At 34.1% G+C, this 25,157-nt stretch overlaps 2 protein-coding genes across 3 annotated transcripts; one reads left to right on the top strand and one right to left on the bottom strand.

Moving 5' to 3' along the window:
- Nucleotides 1-1,568: 1,568 nt before the first annotated feature.
- Nucleotides 1,569-4,736, top strand: LOC147383861 (large ribosomal subunit protein eL31-like). The gene is made up of 2 exons (XM_086426421.1): nt 1,569-1,731; nt 4,180-4,736. Exons 1-2 carry the CDS (start codon nt 1,646-1,648, stop codon nt 4,460-4,462), a joined length of 369 nt encoding a protein of 122 aa, XP_086282547.1. The 5' UTR covers nt 1,569-1,645; the 3' UTR covers nt 4,463-4,736.
- A 4,921-nt stretch (nt 4,737-9,657) lies between these two features.
- LOC147383860 (protein cornichon homolog 2-like) lies at nt 9,658-22,402 on the bottom strand. Of its 2 annotated transcripts, XR_015172806.1 has the most exons (6): nt 22,133-22,402; nt 17,721-17,902; nt 12,924-13,046; nt 11,686-11,835; nt 11,467-11,568; nt 9,658-10,598 (listed from the first exon to the last, which is right to left on the bottom strand). XR_015172806.1 is itself a non-coding variant. In XM_086426044.1 (5 exons), exons 1-4 carry the CDS (start codon nt 22,205-22,207, stop codon nt 11,499-11,501), a joined length of 450 nt encoding a protein of 149 aa, XP_086282170.1. In that variant the 5' UTR covers nt 22,208-22,394; the 3' UTR covers nt 9,692-10,598; nt 11,467-11,498. The 2 variants fall into 2 exon arrangements, 1 of the variants encoding a protein (XP_086282170.1); XM_086426044.1 differs by lacking the exon at nt 11,686-11,835 and having other exon boundaries at nt 9,692-10,598; nt 22,133-22,394.
- Nucleotides 22,403-25,157: the final 2,755 nt, after the last annotated feature.

The following is a 25,157-nucleotide window of genomic DNA, read 5'->3' as shown; positions in this document are numbered from 1 at the left end:
GCAAAATCCAATGATTGAGATTTATCCTCGAGATAAGCATATTAGAGATTTGTATTATAAATAAATCTCAACTATTAGATTTTGTGTTTAAAGATTTGGGATTTATCCTCATAATAAGTATCTAATGTCTTGTTAATCAGGTTTTTTTTTACTGTTATATTTTATAAATCATTCATTTCATGTGTGTAGAGAGAAAATTAAGAAAAAATAATTATAATATTTAGACAATTTTTAATGACTTACTTGAAGTAAAATGTCGTCAAACACAAAGGGAAGGTTGAGGTGACTGTTCCAAAAAAGATAAAAAGCACATAACTATAAATTTGAAATATTACCAACTTTATACCACCGAACTAAATAGTTCTCAAAGAAAATCCCTTTGAACTCTTTGCAGATCTTACACCCAAAAAATAAAAGTCCAAGAACTGAAAAGACGAATTTCTATGATTTTACATTCCAACCACTCGACATTAACAAATATTAATTTAATTATAATTCAATTAAGGCAAATTATATATTATAATAATCATGATAAAATATTGAAGTCTTTGTTTTTATTTACAAAGTTTTAAATATCATTCTCAAAGAAATATCTTGGCTAGGAGAAAAAAAATCAAGACAACCTCAACCGTGAAATTCTGAAATATTTTCAAAAAATTCATTATTTCAAGATTAGGGCTCCAATATTGGTATTGGATGAAATTGTTATGTCTCAACCAAAATATTTTTTGAAACAATTTTAGGAATCTTATTTTGACCAAAAAAAATTATTAAAGATTTTTATGTATACTTGGAGCTTAAAAATAAATATTATAAATATTACTACAACCCAAGGAAAGAATAATAATTTTATTGTCCTCCTTAATTTGGGTACCTTAGTTGCATTATTCGGTAACAATGTTTAGGATTTTTTTTTGGATTTTTTTAAATATTTATTTTATTTGATATTTTGGTAATTATATTATAAGTTTTAGAATTTTTATCATTAATTCAAATCTTAGAAATAACTTGTATATAACTTTGTACTAGGGTTTTTAAAATTGGACCAGACTGTCCTTCTACAGGTTGAGTTAACTAAAAAAAATTAAGTTTAAAAAAATCAATTGGCCTGCTTAGTTCTATTAGTTCTGTAGACATAAAATTTTCGAGTTCGAAGATCTCTACTACTTAGATTTAGAGTCGTCACTATTCATTTAAAAAAAAAGGATTTGAATGGATATCTGAAAAATAGTTTTGAATTTTTTTTTTGTTTGTTAGTGATTCTCGTACGAATAAGGATATTGATCAACTTAAGATCTAGGTAAGGAGATCTATATTAGGGAATAGAGTAGGTGTTTGTCAAAATATGCTATTTATTTTAAATAATATTAGAGATGCTCAAAGAAGTGGGGATGTAATAAGTAGAAGTTAGGCTGCCAATATCAACTCTCTTTATTTTTCAAATGGGAACCGACTCCATGGGTAGTCGGTCACCTGATAGCTAAGTATAGTTTGCTACGTGTCACAATGTTATTGGCTGTTGGATGTTCTCAAAAAGAGGGTATTTTTGTCATATAACTTCAATAAATTGCCCCCTATTGCACTTTAGGGTTTCTTTGGCCGCCGAAGGGGAGAGAGAGAGAGAGAGAGAGAGAGAGGTGCAACAATGGTGGTTAAACCAGACAAAGGAAGAAAGGAGGAGGTCGTTACCAGAGAGTACACGATCAATCTCCACAAACGTTTGCATGGCTGGTAATGGAGATCTTCGTTTCTATCTCTTTTTTTTTTGGTTTTTTTTAACTTTTATTTGCTTCAGAAGTGTTATAGATCTGTTTATATTTGAAAGGAAATTTCTCTCTGAAATTCATAATTTTATATCTCTGATTTTCTTACTCATTTATAATATCTTGTTCGTTCTTAGTTGGATGATCTGAAAGACTCATTTTGTGAATATTAGATTTCCCATGTTGGAGCTGCGTTTTGAGATCTGTAATCTGAAAAATTTTCGTTGGATTTAGTTTCTGAGGATGAAAGTTGTTGCTTTAAATATAATCTGTATCGCACAATGTCTGCTATCATTATATCTAGAAGATTTATATTTATTTTGGTATTTCTACTATGCGTTATTAAGATTTGGCATGCTTGTAAGATTTAATCTTATAGAAATGTGATCCGAACCATAGTAACCATCTTCGTATTCGGGAATTATTCGATGGGGGCTTTGTTCTTGTTTGTTTAGATTAGTTCGGGGAAGTTTCATAAAAAAAATGGGAAAATTTTTCAGGAGTATACAAATGATGTGTTTTGGGTTTTTTCCCAAAACCCATCTCCCTCCTTCATAGGATTAGTTGATAAATGAAGGATAAAAATGCAGCCTAATCTAGGATTAATCGATAAGTTACTGATTTAAGGTTTGTCCCTTATTTTGGCAAATTTTTTGAAAAACAAGTGTGGAAAATATAGGAAATATCTCTTTGGGGTTGTAACACACCACCACGATTCACAGCCGACATCCATGGCGGCGTATTTTGTGGTGGGTTTCACTTTGATACACTTTTAGGGCCCCCAAGTAGTCTTTTTTTTTTTCCCCTCCCATTTTTGCCCCTTTCAATAACACTCTCGGTGCCCACTCTATGGTGGCTTACACTTTGGTACACTTCTTTTTGGGGCCTAGATTTCCCTTTCCCCATCTCTCTCTCTTTCCTAGGTTCATGACAAAAGGCTTGATGAGAACTCAGATTAAATCATTAATGAATCGTACAATTTACTAAATTTGGACTGATTGTGTAGGTTTTTTAGTTGATAATGACTACTACAGAAAATTCATAGAAGACTTAGTTTGATAGTCTGATTGATGTTGTGTATGAAAGATCAAACAGCTATCGTATGAGGATCTATCTAAAATGGAGATTGAAGGATACCCTATTTGAGACCAAAAATCTTCTCTTGAAAAATTGATAGAGGAGTTTCAGAAAGTAATTTCAAGCTCTCTCACTATTTGTGATTAGCATGCAAATCAAATTCCCAATCGTGAGTTGTATCAATCCCACTTTGAAAGGTCAACCTTGGGAGGATCAGTTTCGCTGGTCCAGTGACTTGGCATATGACAGCAAATGGATTTCTACTCCACTGCCTCACTTCCCTTTAATGGTTTCTACTCCACTGCCAATGGTTTCTCAGTATTGGCACCCCCAATTTTCCTTATTATACCGCAATTTCTTAAATTATTTATTACACCCTAACTATAGATTCAAACACACCATTCGAACATTATGAAAGTTTGGTTGAGAGAGGTGCCAATAGCAGCTCTCTTAATTGATTAGTCAAGCCTCAATCTGATATTGTAGATACCCTTCCAGTTTCTGCTATAAAGAATTTAAGGGTGGGAATGACCGATAACGCACCTTTTTTTTTTCTTCTGTGTGGGATGTTCTTATGCTCACCATCACAACAAGGCATACACGTATAATTTGTAATCTAACATAGGGGCAGTACAGATTGTGTAAATTAACAGTACAACGGTACAACCTTATATAGGCATTTTCCCAACATAGAGATTGCTTGTAGGATGCCTTTCTTATTCACAAGGGTAGGACTGACATTCATATGTAGTCCTGTGTCTGCATGGGCATTACTTTTCAGTGTAGTTTAGCTCTTAATTAATTAACCTCGCATACATTGTATTGAATCTGACTTTGAAGCGGCCAGGCCGCTTCAAAATTTTGGAGGAACCCTCCTTGTAATATGATATGTGGCTTTTTTTGTTTTTTTTCACGTCCCTACTTTATGGTTCATGTTTGGGATACATTCTTGGAGGTAACGGGTAATCCAAAGGAGAGGATTCTGCTGAAATTTTGAAGCAGGATGGGCACTTCCTACAACGTTTTTTTTCCATTGTATTTGTACTGATTCTTTGAACATCAATCAAGTAATATTACTTCACCAAATTCCTTTGGTTACTGCCTTTTGGGTGCTTTGATTGAGTCTACTCTTCCTCTCGCGCTTGTGTGTGTGTAATGACATTATAGAACTGTTAAATTACATGTTACCCTTCAAGTTAGGTTGTCCAAACTGTCCAAACTGAGTATACTGTGTATATGCATATGGAAAAATGTTATTACATCTTCTTGTTTCTCAACTATATAGGATTATCCAGAAACTAAATATGAAATTTCTGTTGTTGTACTTGTTCCTTAACAGTACATTCAAGAAGAAGGCTCCCAAGGCCATAAAGGAGATCAGGAAATTTGCCCAAAAGGCAATGGGGACAACTGATGTTAGAGTGGATGTGAAGCTTAACAAGCACATATGGAGCCGAGGAATCAGGAGTGTACCTAGGAGGGTTCGAGTGCGCATTGCTCGTAAGAGGAATGATGAAGAAGACGCCAAGGAGGAGCTTTATTCATTGGTCACAGTTGCAGAGGTCCCAGCGGAGGGGTTGAAAGGATTGGGTACCAAAGTCATTGAGGAAGCTGACGACTGAACCTTGCTCTTCCTATCAAGGGTCTCGAGTAATTTCAATTTCCATCTTTTTTTTAATCTCTATTTCGTTTGGTCGGTAGGGAAATTTTCATCCATATTAGTTATCGTACTATGGATTAATATAAGATACTCTTTTTTTTTTTTGGGTTAAGTTTCTTTGATCGAGAGTTTGATTGTGTTCTACGTATAAGCATTGATTAGGTAAGACTCGGGAAACTAGTGCAAACACGTTAACGTTGAAAAGCTTTCAATTGAAGTGTGTCATGGTTAACGTAGAGGTTGCCTACTGTTTCTGATTTTCTGTAGTTGATTTCAAGTTTCTGTTTTAATGGTGAAGACATTTACTAATGTTTCTGAAACTTCAATTGTTTTTAGATCCATTTCCTTTAAAAAAAGGGAACTAAGATAGTCAGCATTGGGTTAGAATTACCTGAATATGACAGTGCCTTGCCCCTGCTAGTTGGGCCTACATCTGATTCGTATAACTCATGAAGGAACACATTATCTTGACTGTGTAAACACAAAATCTAACCGTAGAAATTTATACATGCCCCACTAACACACATCTTGGATATAGTTGTCTCAAGGATGAATCTCAATAATTGGATTTTGTGTTTAAATGGTTGGGATCATGTCTTTTTTTCTTCGAGGCATTGGATCTTGACCCTACCCTATTTATATTTATATATGAATGATGCAATTGGAGGTTTCCGGATCTCTTAGAGCACTCAATTAATCATCTGGGTACATGCAATACCCTCCAATCGTTGATGGTAGCCCGAAAGGGGAGATTTGAACTCAAGACCTCATCTTGGCCATCTAAACGAGAAATAAAATTTTCTCTCAACCGACCTGCCCAAGCTGCCTAAATTTCTCGTGGTCTCTGTCCTATGAAACATAAACTAGTGCAAAAAAGACCAAAAGTTTTTTAGATTAAAATCTCTCCTGTTGTTAAAATTCTTCTTGAAGCTTATTTGTTCTCTCAGTTCTGTCTTTCTTTGATTTATGTTTTGTTTCTCCTCTTTGATTTATGTTGAGTTTATGAGAAATTACTTGCATTGTGTGAATCCGAAATGGAGATAATTTGTGTGTTTGGTTCAATGGACGAATTAATTATACCCGTTTCAGTATATTTTTTATTCGTAAGCCAGTTTTTAATGAACTCAATAAGACAGTGTTTGCTTGCGCTATTTTTCAGTGCTTATTGCTGAAAAAAATTAAATTCACTATTTTTTGTCAAAATAATGTGTTTGTTTACTCTATATTTTGAAAGGGTCCCGTTCGGCACCCTTAGTTTTACCCTACACTTTAACAAATGTGTTTTGTCCTACATGGGTTAGAAGTTTCAGAATGGGCTGATTTTTGGTGACGATGATCTCTATGGTGAGGAGATCATCCTCACCAAAAATCAGCTCATTCCAAAACTTCTAACCCCATCAAAAATGGTTTACAAAAAATGGACGGTTCACGATTTTTCAACTGGTTAAACATGGGGTTAAACATTTCGGAATGAGCTGATTTTTGGGGAGGATGATCTTCTAATTATAGAGATCATCCTCACCAAAAATCAGCCCATTCCAAAACTTCTAACCCATGTAGGACAAAAAAACGTTTGTTAAAGTGTAGGGTAAAGCTTAGGGTGCTGAACATTTCCCATTTTGAAAATAAGTGAAAAAAATTCAGCACTATTTTGATATTGAAAAAAAGTGTTGAAGCGGTACGCACTTCACTTTTTTTTTTATACGGACAAGTATGTCCTTCATTTTTTTGAACATGGACATGTATGCCTTTATTCTTAAAAGGATATTACCTCTTATATCCCATGAATAAGTATATAAGCACCCCACAAATTAATAAATCCACACCATGGCTAAATTATTTTGTCTTATATGGATTAAAAGTTTTGGAATAAGTTAATTTTTGATGAGGATGATCTCTACAACGAGAAATATCATCACCAAAATCAACACATCTTAAAATTTCCAACCCTATCAAAACAAGTTCAAGATCCGTAAATTGTTCTTTGTTTTTTTTTTTTTTTTTTTTTTAAAACTATTTTTGACGAGTTAGAAGTTTCAAAATGGACTGATTTTTTATTTGGATGATCTCTAGATCGTATAGACCATCCTCACTAAAAATTTGCTCATTCCGAAAACTTTAACCCATATAAAATAAAAAAAATTGGTTATGGTATGGGTTGTCCTTATTAATTCATAGGGTGTTTTTATAATTACACATCCTTCATTTCCATAAAAAATTATTCATCTAAAATTAAGTTCTTTTAATGTTGATTTTAAATTTTGGTAATTTATATGACATTATTATTTTTAATTTGAAATTTGTGGGCTTTTATAAATAGAAATTATTATTTATAAATTGAAGATTTGAGTTATTTATTATTTAAAAATGAATTGTATTTTAATTTTATAAGAAATAATATATTTTATTGTGTTTGATAAGAAATAGGCATTTGAAACATGCAAACAATATATAATATAATCGTAAGGGTAGCAAAGACAATTTACTAGCTTCAGCAATGTGTAACAAACATGATTTAGTATCTAAACAAACAACTTCTTCAGCACTTAAATTCAGCATTAATAAGTTTCAGCGTTTAATGCTATTCAGCACTTATTTTTTTCAGTTTAACAAACAGCACCTAACTCTATTGAACTCTATCATTTATGCTTTTTTACATTCTGTCCTCTTAATGGATCAGATGAGAGCATAAGTTCCGATCCAGTAACTTTAAGTCTGGATCAAGGATTTGGACTCCGTTAAGGATCTAACTTAATAAAGTTTGGATCCAATATCTAATCGGATTGGTTCTCGATTATCCTCGTCCCAATGTTTGATAAAATGTAAGAATATATATGTTATATGTATGTGCATCGAATTGGGCTTGGTCAAATCCATTTGTTATTGGTCAGGTTTGGATCTTAATATTGAGGTCCAATAGGAGTACGATCCGATGCTTGTCGGATCGATTCTTAGTCCAATCCGATTCGTATCGAGTTGGTGCCAAATCGATCCCGTTCCAATCCAAACCTAATCCATCATTATTTCAAATCTCCTCTGAGACAGAGATAATAAAATTGTTCTTGAACGAGGGAGATATTCACGGTGAATATTCGAGCACAATGCTTCCTTCGACAATCAAAATGACTTGGTAATATTGAAAATCTCGTAGTCGATAAAACTTGTTCAAATCAACTTGTTTTTTGTATTTTTGTAATTTGTAATTTAAGTATTTATTATATAAATAAAAGTAAGAACTTGTAACTATCTGTATAGGGTGGCGTTCGAAGGCCCTAAAGAGAGCCGAACAATGTGCCAAATCAATAAAAAAAATGATGAATCTCCATTTCGTGCATTGAATATGACGAAATACCGAGTTTAGTATAGTATTCATTGTAATTCCTAAAACATGTATTTGTCATTTTTATAACCTACAAACTTGTCGTCACTTTTAATATCTATGAATTTGTACATATACCAGCAAATTCATTGATTATAAAAGTGAGGAATTCACTTGAAATGCATTTCTTGGGAATTAAAATGAACAGTTTCAGTGATTATAAAAGTGAGGAATTCACTTGAAATGCATGTCTTGGGAATTAAAATGAACAGTGTACCGAAACCTTAATTCGGAATTTGGACATAAGTTGCGCATGTTTTGGTGAAAATCCAAAAAATAAAAATAAAAATGAGAGAGGTTATATTGGTGTCCCAATTTTTGCTTATTCTCAATTGTTTATTTATTTCTTTTATTTTTAGGGATTTTTTTTTCCAAAATGTGTGCAATACAAAGTTGATTTTAATTCCCAAAACATGCATTTTGAGTGAATTCGTCACTTTTATAATTTAATGAATTCATTGGTATCTACAACTTCGTAGATGTCATAAGTGATGAACTCATGAGTTGGTAGGTTATAAAAATATGAGGAATGCATGTTTTGGGAATTAAGATGAACAATACACCGAACTTGATATTTCGTCATATTCAACTGACAAAATGGAGATTCACCCATATTTTTAATTGGGGTGTAATAAATTAAAGTTGAGGTGGCAATAGCAGCTCTTGTAAGTACATTTAAATGTAATAATAATAATGTGAAGGATTTAGGGGTGTCAATGGGTTGGTTCCTAAGGAACTTAAAACCATAACCATTATATCTATATTTCAATTCCGGTTCTTATTGATTTCGGGTCCGATTCCAAAATAAATGGAACCGGAACCACTAAAAACATAGGTACCCATCGGTTTTGATTTTCAAGAATTGAATGAGAATTTTTTTTTTTTAATCAGTAGATAATTTTTTTTCTTTTAAAAAACTTGACATATTATTGACAAAACTGTTAACTTAGTTATAATTTGTTATACTAAACGTAGAAGTTAATGATTTTTTCTCAAAAGTAATTTTTTTTTAAATAATAATTTTTTAGAAGAGGTATTTCATTTTAAGCTCCAATCGATAATTTATATGAAAATTGAAAATCTTCATATAAAATGCATTAATTTTGAAATAAAAGAATACCTAAAATCATCTATAGCATACAAAAAAATGATAAAATAAATCAATTTCGGGAATGGTGCCGATTCTTATTGGTTCGGTTCCCTTTAGATCTGGCTCTAATTGATTTCAATAAAAAAGGAATCAGAATCAGGGTTTTCGATTTTGGTTAAAAGGACACCCATTGACAGCACTATCCAGTTCTTGTAAAAGGGCACACGTTAAAGTGCAATAAATACACTTCGGAAATTGGAATCTCACGGTATTTTAGTAAAAATAATTTTTTCAAGATCATTTTCGGCACAAAATTCAATTTCCAAAGTGTATTATTTTTCTACAATACGGATAAGAATAATGATTTTCTAATTAGAAAGTCTTCACTCGGTCAATACTCGGTTGACGTGTTATGGACATGGAACCATAGATATGTTTCCTCGGGATATACAAATATATCCCCACAAAATAACCATTGGATCGATTTTTCAATTTTCTAGGTGGTCCAACCTATAAATCTTTTCTTATAGAATTACACTAACACCTTTCTAAGGCTTTTCTTTAGCCCCACAATTAAAAAAGTATGTGAAATTTTGGTGCTTTATGGCCCTAACTTGAGTTTTTTTTTTTTTTTTTTTGAGTGTTTTCTGGATTTTTTAGTGCATTTGTACAATTTTAGAGAGCATTTTCATCATTAGAAAATGCATGTTTCGCCTTAGGTCATCATATATATTCCAAGTTCAGAAACCCTAAAAAAATTGTATTTTCACAATTTTTCATCAATAAAGAATTATCATCGTTGCCTATGGACGTAAACAATCTTGTCAAATCACGTAAATCTCTTTTGTTTTTATTTGATCTTTGTTTTGAATCTTCGTAATTTATCACTCTTGTAATCCCAAAACCTTTCTTTTTTCTTTCTATGACGGAGTTTCTGGACCTGTGAGACAGACTAGCAAGACAACTAGCCTCTTAGAGCACCATTTCTAGTTTGACTAAAACCATTTATGATCACAGAATCCGTGGGCGAATGTAATCATCATTTGTCCTCTATTGTCTTTTATGGAAATTTGATCAAAATGGCTTCTTGAGCACAGAGCGGAAACTAGAAGATGAATGTGGAAGTTGTTTCTGTAAAACGAAAACTTTTAACATTGCAAATATTTGTAAAATAATTAAGAACAGAATCTTGATTGTGAGCGTCTCACTAAAATATCAAGGAGTATCCATGGCGAATAAAATTATGTCAAAACTGCAACTCTAGAATACAATCAAGTAGACTTCCAACCAAGAAAGGTCACTCCATTGAAGAAATGACAAGAGACTACAATGGAGAACTGGCCAAGCAAATAAACAATGGGACTAGTGTAACTTTTGTGAGATTACAAGACGAAACATCAAACCAAAGAACAAATCAAATTACTTAAAAGAATTAGAATAAGTAAAAATAAATAAATAAAATTACATCTTTAAAGAAAAGACAAAAAAAATTATTCTGCATGTGAAAACCTTTAAAACAAGATGCTTGAAGAAAATTCAGAAACACGATTCCAGACATTTTCTAAGGTGGATGCATCTGCTTCTGCACTCCTCAAAGAATAGAATTTTGAATAACTGAGGCGGGATACTCTGCATGGCAATAGCTAATTAATTAGCTTCATCCCTCAACTTGTCAAATATAATGGGTGAATTACCAATTTGACGAATTTACGATTCCAGCTCACTGTTCATTTTAATTATCAAAACGTGAACGGTAACGAATTCGCAGGTTTAAAGTGACTATCTCGCTAAAAATAGCAAAATCTGTGAGATAGTCACTTTAAACCCACGAAATTGACACTTTAAAACCTACGAAATTCGTGACCATTCATGTTTTGGTAATTAAAATGGCGGGGGTAGATCACAGGGTAGAGCAGCAGCCACAATAGTAAGGGAAATTTTCAAGGATAGAACTCAAACAAAGTGGTTAGGTCTGTTTGTCAGATGGTGTTTTACATTAAATTTTAGAGATCAGAAAAAAAAAATGATAAAGAAGATAGACAATGATCTCATTTGAGGGAGATCAAACCTCCAAAACCAATTCGGGATGGTCAATCTCCAGATCCAATTAAGGACTTCTCAATAATTTTTTTTCCATATTTTCTGTTTCCTTCTCAAATCTGGGAATAAATAAAAACAAAATAGAATCTAACTAAACTCACGAAACTCTCCCAACTCCTGACAACAGAGGAAACAAACCCATTTTTTGGATGGTCACGATTTTACCCACTTAACCATTACAATATCAATGATTTCATACAACTCACCAACCTTATCAACATGTACAAGAAAAGTAAAGTAATATATGTTTTGGTTCATAAGGGATTGTTCAAATAAATTGAGTTTAGATGACACCAATAACATGCAAAAGAGGATGCCTAAACAATTTGAACCCCATTTTTACTGAAAAAATTACTATCAACTTTTGAAAATTAAACAAATAAAAGGAAAAACTTACAATGATAGCGACATTGCTTACACCATGGAGTTTCAAAATACTCCAGAATCAAGCAAAACATCATCATCATCTATAAGTGAGGTAACAGTTGCCACCACAAGCCTGCAAAAGATCAATCATTCTTCCATTTTAGAAACAGAACTGATCTTAGAGAGTGAGAGAAGATCTACCGCCCATCATCTTAGAAACTCAATTTTTAACATTAAATTTTATTCTTACTTAGCATCAACCTTTAGCTCATCTTCTTTGTCTTGTTTTGATGATACAATGCTTTAGTTAATAAAAAAAAGTGGAAGCCATTAGTAGACCAAATTGATGACAACTATAGCACACGTAGGCTGTAGCACCTCTCCCAATATTTCCTGGTGACTACCAAACAATCAGACCAAATTAAAAATGGCTAATTTACCAAAAATGCACCGAAAATCGATTAAATCCAAAACGTTGCACTATTGAACAGTGTTTTGATAAAAAAAAATTTAGGGTAATAAGCTTATTCAACAAAACCTAGTTCAAAATTTGCTAAAATCAAATCAAATTTCATAACACAGTCCATACAAATATCTTTATACCACAACTTCTCTTTCATAAATTCAGTAACTCAAAGATAAGATGATATACTTATGCACACTTTACTTAAATTACTTTAAATATTAAATTTTTTAAAGAAATCACAGAAAAATTCAGGTGGTAAATTTTTTATTTCCAAGGATTCCTCATCCAACATGGTTACTGCTCCAAATCTTGCCTCCTGTTTTGTTGGACCACGACTGCCAAGTCAGGGAGAATACATGGAACCTCATTGTTCTCAAATCAGAATTGAATGGTGGAACAAGAGTCATTCGGCCAACCCATATTTTTGGGATAAGTCTTTCATAGTGATTGTTGTTTCCAAGTCACATTCATGCCCGCTTGTCAAAATTTTTACAATGATAAGTTTGTTAAATTGGATTCTCAACCCCTAGGCTTGCATTAGTTTTGGATACCCCATGGTGAGGTGGAGTCTCAACATGCCTATGAAGATTGCAAACAATCTTGTAAATACCGTATGTACTTTAATTATATGTAACTTCTTGGCAACAAAAAAAAGCCAGAAAGATTTCTAAGCAATTCTGCTGCAAATATTCAGTGTGTGAAACATTGATACTAATGAGGCTCTTAGTCAAGTTTCTGACCTTTGAACCATTTGTCCCCAGAAGAGATTATTAGCTAAATCCAAGAAGGGAAAATAATTGTAATTATTCAGTCCATAAATTTTAACTTAAAACAAATCTAATAAAATATAGCAATAATTTCAGATAAAATTAAGTATTTAATCTCATCAAACTGTCATGATCAAAGAAAAAACTAAATTTTTTATGTCCACAAACAGCATGGAAGACCTTTAATTATCACATAATAATGCATAAAGCGTAAGATGACCAATATGCATATTCAAAATTAATTTTAGAACAGACCTGTAAATGACTATGAAGAAGAGAACCAAATAAAAGCCAAGCTTGACCATTCGATGCTTTTTCTCACCATCAAGTAACCTAAAGATCTCAGTCACATCAACAAGATGCTTCCTACTCATATACCTGATGCATGAAAAAGACAGATGGTCGGACATACAAAATAATAATGCTGGCCTAAATGTTTAAAGTAGTAGCATAATCACTAAAACTGTAACAAATAGCCAAAAACCCTGATCACAAGACAATTGGCACATAGCTCCTTTCTTTTCTTTTCAATGAAAAACCATTTTTTTAATTAATTAATTCATTTATTTTTATTTTGTTGGAACTGTCCCTATCTCTAGTCCTATCCCTACAACCTCTTCCAGGCGGGACTCGCCTCACTTAGCGCTTACTCGCTTTGCTTCGTCAAAAGTTGCTTTATTTAAAACATCCCCCAAATAAATAAAAGACACTTCTAGGGCTCATCCAAAAGATGCAGAAAAACTTCAAGAATCCTGTCTAAACTTCTCAATAGAAGCACCAAATTCTCTTGCAAAGCCATGTTGGGAATGACAAAACCCCTATCAATCAAACCTTTGATAGTTAAGATATTGTTCAACATGGCACTCTAGACGAAAAAACGACCTTGGAAGGGATGGAAATGTAATGCGGAACGCAACTGACGATGAGAATTACTATAATTTTATTTTGCCAATGGCGAAATCTTCCCAGTTGAGGAGAATTGGTAGGGACATCAAATATTGAAGAGAAGATTTTAATTTTTATTTAGTTTTCTATTTTAAGGCTTTAATTGTATGTTTTTTGAGCTTATTGTCATATTGTGTTGGGTCGAGGCTGGATCTCATATGTACAACCTACGTTCGATGCGAAGCAAAATATTTTACGTGTTACTTCAGGCAGACAATATCTACTCAAGATACGTCCATGGAAATCAACTGTTGTGGTACCATCAATCCAAGAGCAGATTGAAGAAAAGATAGATTAGACACTGGCTTTAGAAGATAGTGTGCTTATAGCTCCAGAATCAACGCAAGAACAAGATTATGAAGTGGACAATACGTCAAAAGAGCCTAAGGAAAATCTTTTGAAGACAACGTGTTCAGTTTGTGTTCATGATGCAGTTGTTCCATCACTACCTCAAACCGACCTAATCATCTCAGATAGGTATAATAAAGACTTTGCCAAGATAGAAGATTGCAATTTGAAGTTAATAGTTCAAGACACAAGGACGAATCTTCGTCAAAAGGGAAGAACTACAAATTGTTATGATCATTCTCAAGCACTTTAAAACTCGAGGACGAGTTTTCTCCAATCAAAGGAGAATAATGCGGAACACAACTGATGATGAGAATTACTACAATTTTATTTCGCCAATGGTGAAATCTTCCCAGTTGAGGAGAATTAATGGGGACATCAAATATTGAAGAGAAGATTTTAATTTTTATTTAGTTTTCTATTTTTAAGACTATAATTTTATGTTTTTTGAGCTTATTTTGATGATTTATTTGCCTATGATGTTAGTATAAGTGTTACGGGGCAATTCGGTAACTTTATATTGATTTTTTAATGAATTTTCATAAGCTGAAAATTCAAGGAAAATAAAGTTACAGGATTGGGACATAGATGGTATTTCTGCTTTTGTTTTATTTAAGTTGTTTTAAGTTTATTTACAATCATTGGATTTCCTTATTTTAGTTGAATGATTGAGATTAGATTTAGGGCTTAGAGAGCATTATAAATATTTGCTTCTTGCTGGAATTTTCTTCAATGATGAATAAAATTGGGATTGAAGCTTTGATATTCCCATTAATGATGTGATGTGAGGCCATTTTGGAGTGAGTCCAAGGTAACGTTTGTTTTCTTTATCAAGTCTGATATCAGATTTATCATCCTAGGGTAACATTCATGGTCCTGCATCAAAATGTTAACCAAGCAACTATTCCAAAAGGCCGATCTTTTGGAGAAGGGGAGAACTTTGAATATTACTGGGGTATGACACACCCGAGAGTAGAGGAAAATATACAATCAACACCCCCCTCACCCATAAGGGTGGAAAGAATCAAACTCATGACCTATATAAACCTAGCATTTTGATACCATGTTAACCAACCAATAACTCCAAAAAACCAATCTTTTGGAAAGGGGGAGAACTATGAATATTAGAGGGTCATGGGGCTTAATTGGGGTATGACACACCCAAGAGTGGAGGAAAATTGTACTTAATAGGAAACACCCTAAATCTTCTTATCAAGAAACAACTTGGGCTCTACTCCAATAATCTCCTTATAAAAATACCTAACCAAATATGCCTTTTGAGGACCATTTCCAAATCTAAAAAAATGGAACTCAATGAGGATGGATTCCACACTTGGATCTATCTAGGATAGCTGCCATGTCATCAACTTCCCATTTATTCAATTCATCATAATACTAAGTTTCCACGATATTTCCTTCAAGCCAGCAAAAAAAAAATGATTTATGGTAGCTCCCTTGAGATTCGATGTAGGAAAGATTAAAGGGAAGTCAAGTTCAACAAAGCTTCCTCGCACCATAGTTCCTCCCAAAACTTCACCCTAACCCCATCACCCAACTTGAAAAAATGTCATTGCAAAATAAAGCAAAAGCTTTGCAAATGCCGTTTCACTCATCTATTATGTACAAGAGTCTAGGATAGTTAAAGAACTACCCGTTAGCTCCACTCCCAAACTTACTCTATATGATCCTTCTCCACATACTCTAATGCCCCAATCCAAATCTCCATAACCATCTACCAATCAAAAGCTAGATTCATGTCTTTGAAATACCTTATGCCAAGACAACCTCAACACTTGGATAAGCATTCCACTATCGAGGTGGAATTTCCATTAATTTTCTTTACCATTCCACAAGAAATCCCTCAACCTTTAGCCATGCTAGTCGATATAGAAAAGATAGATGTGAAATAAAAGGGAAGGCTAAATGGTATATTTTTTGTAAGAGTAAAACGTCACTCTTTGGATGGGTAAATTTTCTTCCACAACACCAACTTCCTCTTCACTCTTTCAATTATAAGAATCCAATTGGACTTCGTTCTATAGCTCCCCCCCCCCCCCCCCCCCCCCCCGGGGCAATTGGGAGATCAAGGCATCAAGGTATAAGGGACCAAAATGGGCAGCCATCAATGTTGAAATTCCCTCACCACTTTCATAAAATCAATCAATCAATCAAGTCCTAATCGTTTTGAAGAATGCCAATGAAAACCTATCGCCGATATTGAAATTCTTTTTTTTTTTTTCCTGATAAGTACCAGATATTGAAATCTTCATCCTCGAAAGGTCTCTCCAACCAACTATTTTGCTCAAAACTCATGTTATCAAAGTGGAGACCATCCAAGAGAGGTACACAAGAAAGAAGTTCAAAAAAAAATTTCGAACAAAGGTGGACCACCCCCCTAGTGCTATTTTCTATTCCAAAAGGTTGCTTTTAATTACGAGTCTACAAATATTACCAGTTCTTTTGTAGGCATTAGTTGTGCGATAAACTAATTGTACAATTATCCCCTTCCTTAAGCCATTTCACCCTTGTTCTCTTAGTTTTCATCTTATCTCTGTTACGTTATCTTGTTTTTCTCCTCCAAGGAAGACCCATCTGGCTCCCATTTTCTATCAATCAAAGCCATCTATTATAATAAGGGCTTTGTTTTTAAGCCATCTACCAGACTTCCCAATTCCATTGCTTAATCTTTTCTTTAAGAAACAATACACATGTTTAAATTGAAATAAATTAGTGGTACATAGTTTTTTTTTTTTCTTTTCTTTTGTGAGTTGTTTTATTTGTATAAATATAATTTAGAATAGTGTTTTTATAGGCGATATCCATATTGCTAATAGAATTATTTACTTAATTGTAAATGTTTGAGAAAAAGTTATTATATAATGAAACATGAAGGATTTAGACATTAATTTAAAGAGTAATAAGACTAACCATGCTTTACTGAGCAAATTTTGAGTCACTGAGCAGGAATATGTTAATAACATAAATGTCGCAGAAGTGAGGACATTGTGATGGATAACTGAGTCGACTAGGAAAGAAAAAACCATGAATGAACCTACAAGAGAATCTAAGAGTATTCCTAAATTCCTAATAGAGGTTAAAATAAATGAAAGACAATTGAGATGATTTGTGCAGGTACAACAAAGGCCAACAACACCAACAGTGAACAGCACTCTGGTGTTCGCTTAAATTGGTAGGCAAAACATAATGTGGATTTTCTTTAGAAAAGATTTGAAAGCTAGCGAAGATATGTCTCCAGAAACAACTGAATGAGGAAAAATGATTCATGCTTTTGATAATGCATTGTGAATGATGATGATATGACTATTAGTCATATCAGTCACTTTGTTTTTCCACCAAGTGGAAATAAATTGCCTGGTGTTGTACTATGTACTCAATGATGAACTTCAGCATAGCTCAGCAAAAAAAGAAAAAGAAAGAAAGAAATCCTTGATCACTAACATAGGACTTGCTTGTGTCATTGGTCCATACGCCAAAAAACACTCATTAATGATATAGGATAAATCTCACCTTATCAATAAATTTCGTTACTGATAAAAAATAAATAAATAAATAAATCTCATGTTTACTAAATGTCATATGGATTTAAAGCTCAACCAACAATGGATGAAAGTAGAAAAAGCATATTTATTTAATAACAGAATAACACCACAACAATTCTGTTGGGAGGCATCCCCTTTTCCATAAGCAAATAAAAAATCACCACAAAACTCAATAAATTGGTAAAGAGAGGATATGTACAGTTTTATGTGATTGTAAGTAATGGGCGCTGATATTAGGAACATGAACCAGTGCCATGTCAAGAGGAAAGAAGTGCATAGTGCCCCCTGCATCACAAACTCTGGGATGACGCAGGCATTAATACGAGATGATGAATCATAGGGGTTGATGAGGTCAAACTCTAAATCTGATAAGCAAAAAAACTGCAACAACAGGTAACCATTATTACAAACTGTCAGACAGAGAAAAGGAAATAGTTATCTCCAGCAATTAAATGTGAAGCAAAATTCCTTTTAGAAACCATAAAAGAACAACATATACACGCGAACACAAAGCAACTAGATCAAGGAAATCATGGATATCACCAAGAACTTACAAACATCAAATTTATGGATAGGTCTAAACACGGTCCCGGATTTTCACCAATATAACAAAAATGGTTACATACAAGTGTAAGAAAATCATGCTTTGTGGAATGCTTTGTGATGAGGCCATGTGGCATCTCATGGGCTAGATGGGAAGGGAGATTGATTTAGAATGTTATGAAATTAAAATATTAGCTCATAAATAATCTAATTATGGAAGGGTAGGTGGCACTTCATTTTGGAAGGAATTATAGGATTTTGAGAAATCAAGGGGAAATGTGCAATGTGGTATAGGTTAGGATGGAAAGAAAAGTAAGATGATTTGTTAGTCTCATCAATAAAAGGAAGGTAGGTTAGACAATTTATTAAGAAGGAAAGTGTTCATTAGTATCCATTTTGGGGGAGGATTTGATTATGTGTCTAATCTATGGAAGGAAGGTTAGAGAATTAGTTAAAAAGGAAAAAACCCGAATAGTGTCAATTTTTGGTGGGGGGCATTGTGATCCTTTAATACTATTGAAAATTTCATTGTCAGGATTTCCTCATCTCTTCTCTCCACATTTCTTTAATCTTACCTTGACATTCCTCCCATTGTGATTGCTTGGATTGCCAAAAGGGATCAAGTAAATACCACAAATTTACCAAGTGGGGGAAACTTTATCAATTCTCAACCACACTCAAGGTAGGTATTAGTACTCGATTTACGATTCTTTAATAATAGGTAAAAATGTATGAATGATATAGCATAGTAATTAAATATTGTATAAAACGAATTGTGTACTTGTTAGAACTTATGTATGATGACATTAATGCCATGGAGCATACATAATGTTTAATCATGAGGTGAAAATGATGAGGACGAAAAGCAAGTAGGGCGTAGGCCCTTAGGTGTAAAACCTTAAAGTTGCTATCACGTTTATGTGCTATGAATTCTACCTTTTCATTTATTATCATTGAATCATAAATATAAGTATTATGTTTTCCTATAGGGCTACACAACTTACTCTTTCAACATTCCAGATGCATGATTGAAGCAACACGACATTGGAGGAGTCGAGTAAAGGATGTATTTTGATTCACTAGGCATGACTAGTAGTTATCTTGTTTGTATTAATGTTGGGTTTATTGGGGATGGAGAAAATTGTCACAGATATTATTAGTTAATTTCATTTCATTTTTTCTTGATTAAACTCAGATCGGATATTTAAAATGTTGGTAGCTTTAAACCCAATTATTTCGCATAGTGTCTTCTTGAACAAAAAAATTTGGGGTACTGTTTTGTAGAAGAAATCGCACCAATTTTCCCTTTGAATTTGACCATGAATTTTTATATGGAACAAAGCTCTGGAAGTTACATTCCATTCGAAATTAGTCTCACGTCATTTCAATATATGATTTTTACCATGTGATTTGTCGGTGGGACAACATAACATGATTTCAATACAGTTTGTACTTTTCACTCATTTCAGGAACCAAAAAAATTTTATAATTTTTTTTTCCCTAAATTGTTCCCTTCTTTAGCAATGTATAGAGTCCAAGTTCGAATCATTTTGATAAGTAATGAATCAGGTAGAAATTCCCGAATTCAGATTATTGTTTGCTGAATTAAAATCCATGGGACCCCAGAAGTCTTCTTCTATATTTTTGAAACACAAAACCTATTACTCCTTGAGAATAAATAGTTTTGTTGAGTGGGTCATTGAGTCCTCTTTCCGCTGTGGTATGATCCATTAAAAATCATTTTAGATTGAGTGAAATATGATTTTTTTTATTGGGAACGTGTCGAATATGTCCATGTTGTAAATAGTTGGGTGAGTTCAACTGAGGTGATGTCTAGCCGAGTCAGCAGGACGAGTGGAGGGCTAATCAACTTCATTTCATTTCCCCACTAGGTTCAGGGTAGTGGGTCTGGCCGTGGGCCAATTCACGGGTCCCAAAGTCCAGGGTGTGACTTCCTACCTTTTGGCACTAATATGAATGGACTAGTTATAAACTACTCATAATAAGGAGAGATTCTTTGGTGTATGGTATATGCATATGATGTAGAAACTAGAGAGTGTCTAAATTCAAGACTAGAACCATGGAAGAATAACATTAGATTTCCAAGGATCCCAAAAAATGTATGCAACACAACTTTAGGGAAGTCACTCCTAAGATTTTGAGTCATTTGTCAAAATAGAAGGGAGGGTAAAAAAAAATTAAGGACAACAGTTCTGTTATTTAGATTCAATTATTCAAAGAAATGGAGAAATTAGTATTGATGTAATGCACAAATAGTTGTTAGGTGGATAAAGTCATTAGAATAAATAGAGGGGCTATTGCCACACCAACTTTCACTTATAACACACCAAAATATATGTGAACAACTGCTTGATTTCAAAAGGATTGGTGTGTTATAAGTAAAAGTTGGTGAGGCAATAGAATTTCTAAAAAAATGCTTCTAGAATTCTATTTGATCATTGTGCATCAATTAAAGAAAGAAAAATTTAACAAGAGGGTAGGGTTAAAGGCAACCCAATTATTACCAAGGGCGCCCCACACCATAGCCAATTTTTTTTTTTTTGTCTTATATGGGTTAGAAGTTTAGGAATGGACTGATTTTTTTAAAAGTGGTTTAAAAAAAATGGACGATTTACGGCTCTTCAACTTGTTTTGATGGGGTTAGAACCATAGTCACCAAGTTGGGGTTTGGGAATAAGTCAGGCAAGAGAAATGGTTGAAAAAAATCAAGAAAAAATCGAAATAGTGTTAGGACAATGTAATTTTTTCTACTAAGTGGTGTTGTCCTTTTTATCATCAAATCCTATTTTAAACTATAAGAATAAATGGTCTGTGAAAAAACCCTTTAAAAAGTGGACGATTAAGGGTGTGTTTGAAAATTGATAGTTAGTGTGAGAGTTTGGAACTAGTGAAAGTTACTCAGTTTTGCGTGTTTAACAAACTCAACCCACAAGAGTTTACAACTCTCCGCGTGTTCAACTTGCACTTTTCTTTGTATTTCAACTTTCATTGATTTCGATAAAAGTTGACAACTCTCGAACTTTTTGGAGGCCCACACTATCTCTCCCTTGTCTCCTTCGTCTTCTTCCCCAACCCATTCTCTCCTCTCTCTCTCTCTACAGGTATGCACACACTGTCTCCTTCATCTTCTTCCCCAACCCATTCTCTTCTCTCTCTCTCTCTCTCAACCCAACCCATGCTCCACCCTCCTGTCGCTCTTCCTCTCACCTTCTCTCAAATCATGAACCCAAAAATGGGTATGAGACAAATCTGATCTGTCTCTTTTCCCCAATGAAGTTTGTAACATTGATATAGGATTTGAAACCCCCAAATTTATGTGAGAATTCTAATTTGTTTTTCTCTTTTTTAAAATGGGATTTTTAGTATTAATTTAGGTTTTGAAACCCCCAAATTTCTGTGGAGGTGAAGGTAATATAAAAGATCAGATTTTTGGAGAATTGGGGATAATCCATGACGATTTTTATTTTATTTTTAAATTCTGATAATATTTTTAGATGAATGTTCATTGACAACCAAACACCCAAGTTATAATCAACTCTCATCATCAACATTCAACAGTTGAACTTCTCAAAGTTGAACTCTCATGATGAACTCTCACTTTTCAAACACTCCCTAAATCACACTTTTTTGTTTAAATCGCGACTTTTTAAAAAAGACGTGATTTAATCGCGATTTAATAACGACTTTTTGAAAAAGTCAGCGACTTTGGTGATCCTCACCAAAAAAATCAGCTCAATCCGAAACTTTTTACCCCATAAGACAACAAAATTTTGGCTATGGTGTGGGACCCTTAGTAATAATTGAGGTGCCTATAACACTACCCTTAACAAGATTACAATAAGATCAACCATTCTTCATGGAGTCTGGAGCTGAATGTTTAAGCAATCAAGAAACAACATATTTATAGAATTACAACAAGAGAAACAATAAATTAAAATTGAATTAGAAAAAGGAAAAAAAAAAAACTGATCTTCCAATTTCTAAACAAACATGTCTAAATAAGAAGAAGAATTAAAACCTAGATTTTAGTTAGGGTTTTGGAGAAACCTGATAAACGGTCGCAGCGAGGAGAGCTAAGACGACGAAGAATGAGATTAACCATAGAATCAGTTCCCACGCCATGATAATGTCAGATCAACAAAGCACAGAAACACCATTCGAATTCTCCAAAATCAGAGAAAATCAAAACGTCTCATCTGATCTGATCTGAACTGCTCTGCTGCTGATATACAGACCAATATATATTATCTGAAACAAAGAACAGCTTCGATCCGTACTAGTAATGGCGGATCTATGATACATTAGTGCCGTAGCAACTGCGAGAAAACTGTTAGGGACAGGGAAAAAGTGACGCGTGGCACAATGTTCAGGCCCACTGACTCGCGAATGTTTGGGCCCAGCTGAGAGTTTATAATGCCACCCCACTTCTCTTTTGATAACACCCACAATGAATGTAATGGATGGGGGTGCGGATTAGGGGTGTCATTGGGTCGGTTCCTAAAGAACTTAGAATCATAACCATTAATATTAGTTCGGTTCCGGGTCCGATTCTAAAATTAATGGAATTGGAATCAGAACTGCTAAAAATCATGGGTACCCATCGATTCTGATTCTCAAGCATGGAATGAGAAAAAAAGTATTTTAAATCATTATAATAAAATATTTCTTTCTAAAAATTAACATAATTATCAATAAAATTATTAACTTAATTATAATTTTTTATACTAAAAATACAAATTAATGACTTTATTTAGAAGTAAAAAAATTATCTTTATTTAAAGTAATAAATTTTTAGAAGAATAACTCATTTTAAGTTTCAATCAATAATATATACAAAAAATTAAAGAATTGTATATAACATGCATTTATTTTGAAATAAAAAATATCTTAAATCTTCTATAGTATGAAAATAAATGACAAAATAAATTGATTGTAGGTACCCATGGTTCGGTTCCAATTTAGATTCGACTCTAATCGATTCCAATAAAAAGGGATCTAGAACCAGGATTTTCGGTTTCGATTCCAATTAAATGGGTACCCATTAACACCCCTAGTGCGGATAACCATTTTATTTTGGGAAAATAACTTAAAAGACCCTAATAGAGAGGTTTCTTTTTAAATAGTCCTAAGTAATAAGCAGTAAATTTAGTAAACTTTTAATTTCTTGATGGTCCCTAAACCTCATCTCACATTTTAATATTTTTAAAATACCTAAACTACCCTTTTATCTCATTGTAGACGCGTGATTTCGTCATTATGATGACTACATCTACAATGATTTGGAGTCGCCACCATTCAAGTTGGAAGTGGGTGTGAATGGTCACCCGGGGTACATTTTCCAAAAGATGAGATTTTTGGCATTTTAGTGACTCACAATGGATAAGGGGTAGTCAAACCTCGAGATTTGGGTAAGCGGCTCGGTTGGAGAAAAGGGAAGGTGTTAGGCACCCTTTCCTCCCCGCCACGTGGCGGTAACCTCAAATAACTCGATCATTTTTTATTTTTAAAAGAAGGTGAAAAAATGTGCCACGTGGGTGCATATGTTCCCTAAGTAGGGATTCATTTTCGGCTTGATCATAGGGTCATTTCATTAATGGAAATGACCCTTATGAACCTTAGCCTTGGGGCCCAATCATCAAAAGGGGTAAAATAAAATAGAAGAAGGGGGTGTTAGAAGAGGGAAAGAGTAGAAGGTTAGAGAAAGAGAGGGGGGTGTGCTTCAAACCCACCTTGTATCTTGTTTCTTCTTTTCTTCTTCTTGCTTGAGTCTTCTTGAGTCCTTAGTATAATATGAGAGTATGAGAATGGGAAGAGATGATTAGAGAGAGTAGGGATTTCTTTTGGTTTAGTGAGACTTGTAGAGGATTTGTGTGAAAGAGTTGGTAAACTTGGTGAGAATTGATGATGGTTGTTAGTAGAGAGAGTGTTGGGGAGAAGTTTTGTAATGAGAAGTTGGGGGCCATTTTTGGGAAGAGGAGGAGGGTATTTATAGATGTTTAGGAGTTATTTTAGGGATATAATGGGGTGAAGTGAAGAAAATGGGTAGAATGGTTATGAGTTTGAGAGAGAAGTGGGTGTAATTTAGAGGAGATTGGAGGGTATATAGGTAAGGGGGGTTAAATGGGTGAGTTTTGACCCAAATGGTTTGGATCCTACCCAACCCATTTGGGTGGAGTGTTTGGTGAGGTGAATTTAAGATGGTGGTTGTGATTTGATTTAAGAGCATGGAGGATTTAAATGGGTGATTGATGATATTTTGGGAGGGTGAGGGAGATGATGCCATGTGTTAAGGTGGGTGGAAATGAAGGGTTGGGATAGGTTGATGGGAGAGGTTGAGTGTTTGACTTGAGAGGATGGTGTAGGTTTAGGTTGTAGATGTAGGTTTTGTAGGGAATGATGAGAGTAGATTAGGGGAGGTATAGGTTAGGGGTGTGGGTAGATGTGTTTGATTTGAGAGAAAAGGTGATGGGTTGATGTGTGGGTAGATGGGATTTAAAGCAAATTAATGGGGTAGGTGGTTGGGTGAGGGAGGTGAGATGGGGTGATGACATGTGTCATCTCTTGATGATAAAAGAGTGATTGGTTGATGTGGGTTGTGGTTTATGGGTTAGGGTTGTGGGTTGGATAATGAATTGGATATGGTTAATGATTTGTGGGCTTTGTAGTGTTGGGCTTGGGTTTTAGAAATGGTTTTGGGTTACGGAGGCGGAGCGGTGATAGTAGAGGAGGGGTAGGCATCTCAAGTCTCACCTTTTTAATTTTAAAATTTTTTTTAGATTTTTGCAATCATTAATTTGATCAAAAATGCCACGTGTTGGCGAATCGGGCTTTTTAGGCCCGTTGGTGAAATTTATCGAAAATTTGACGTTTTTTATTTTGGAAGCGGAGCGGTGAATGTTGGGAAGTCGTAAGGTAGGCCGAGTCCTTTTGGTGGCCTCCTAAACCATTGAGAGGTCTTAGGGGCCTCGGTTTGGTAAAAATGTCCCCTTTCAATGAGTTGGGCCCTTAAGGCCCGTTGGCCCATTTATTTGGAAAATCGATATTTTTGGACCCTTTCGAGAAGTGGCCCGTT

The sequence above is a fragment of the Akebia trifoliata genome, chromosome 15 (assembly GCF_017979445.1).
Source record: "Akebia trifoliata isolate Shusen 1 chromosome 15, ASM1797944v1, whole genome shotgun sequence".
NCBI classification, from domain to species: Eukaryota; Viridiplantae; Streptophyta; class Magnoliopsida; order Ranunculales; family Lardizabalaceae; genus Akebia; species Akebia trifoliata.
Note: the sequence above shows the minus strand (reverse complement) of the source record. Positions and strands in the feature narration are given on the sequence as shown.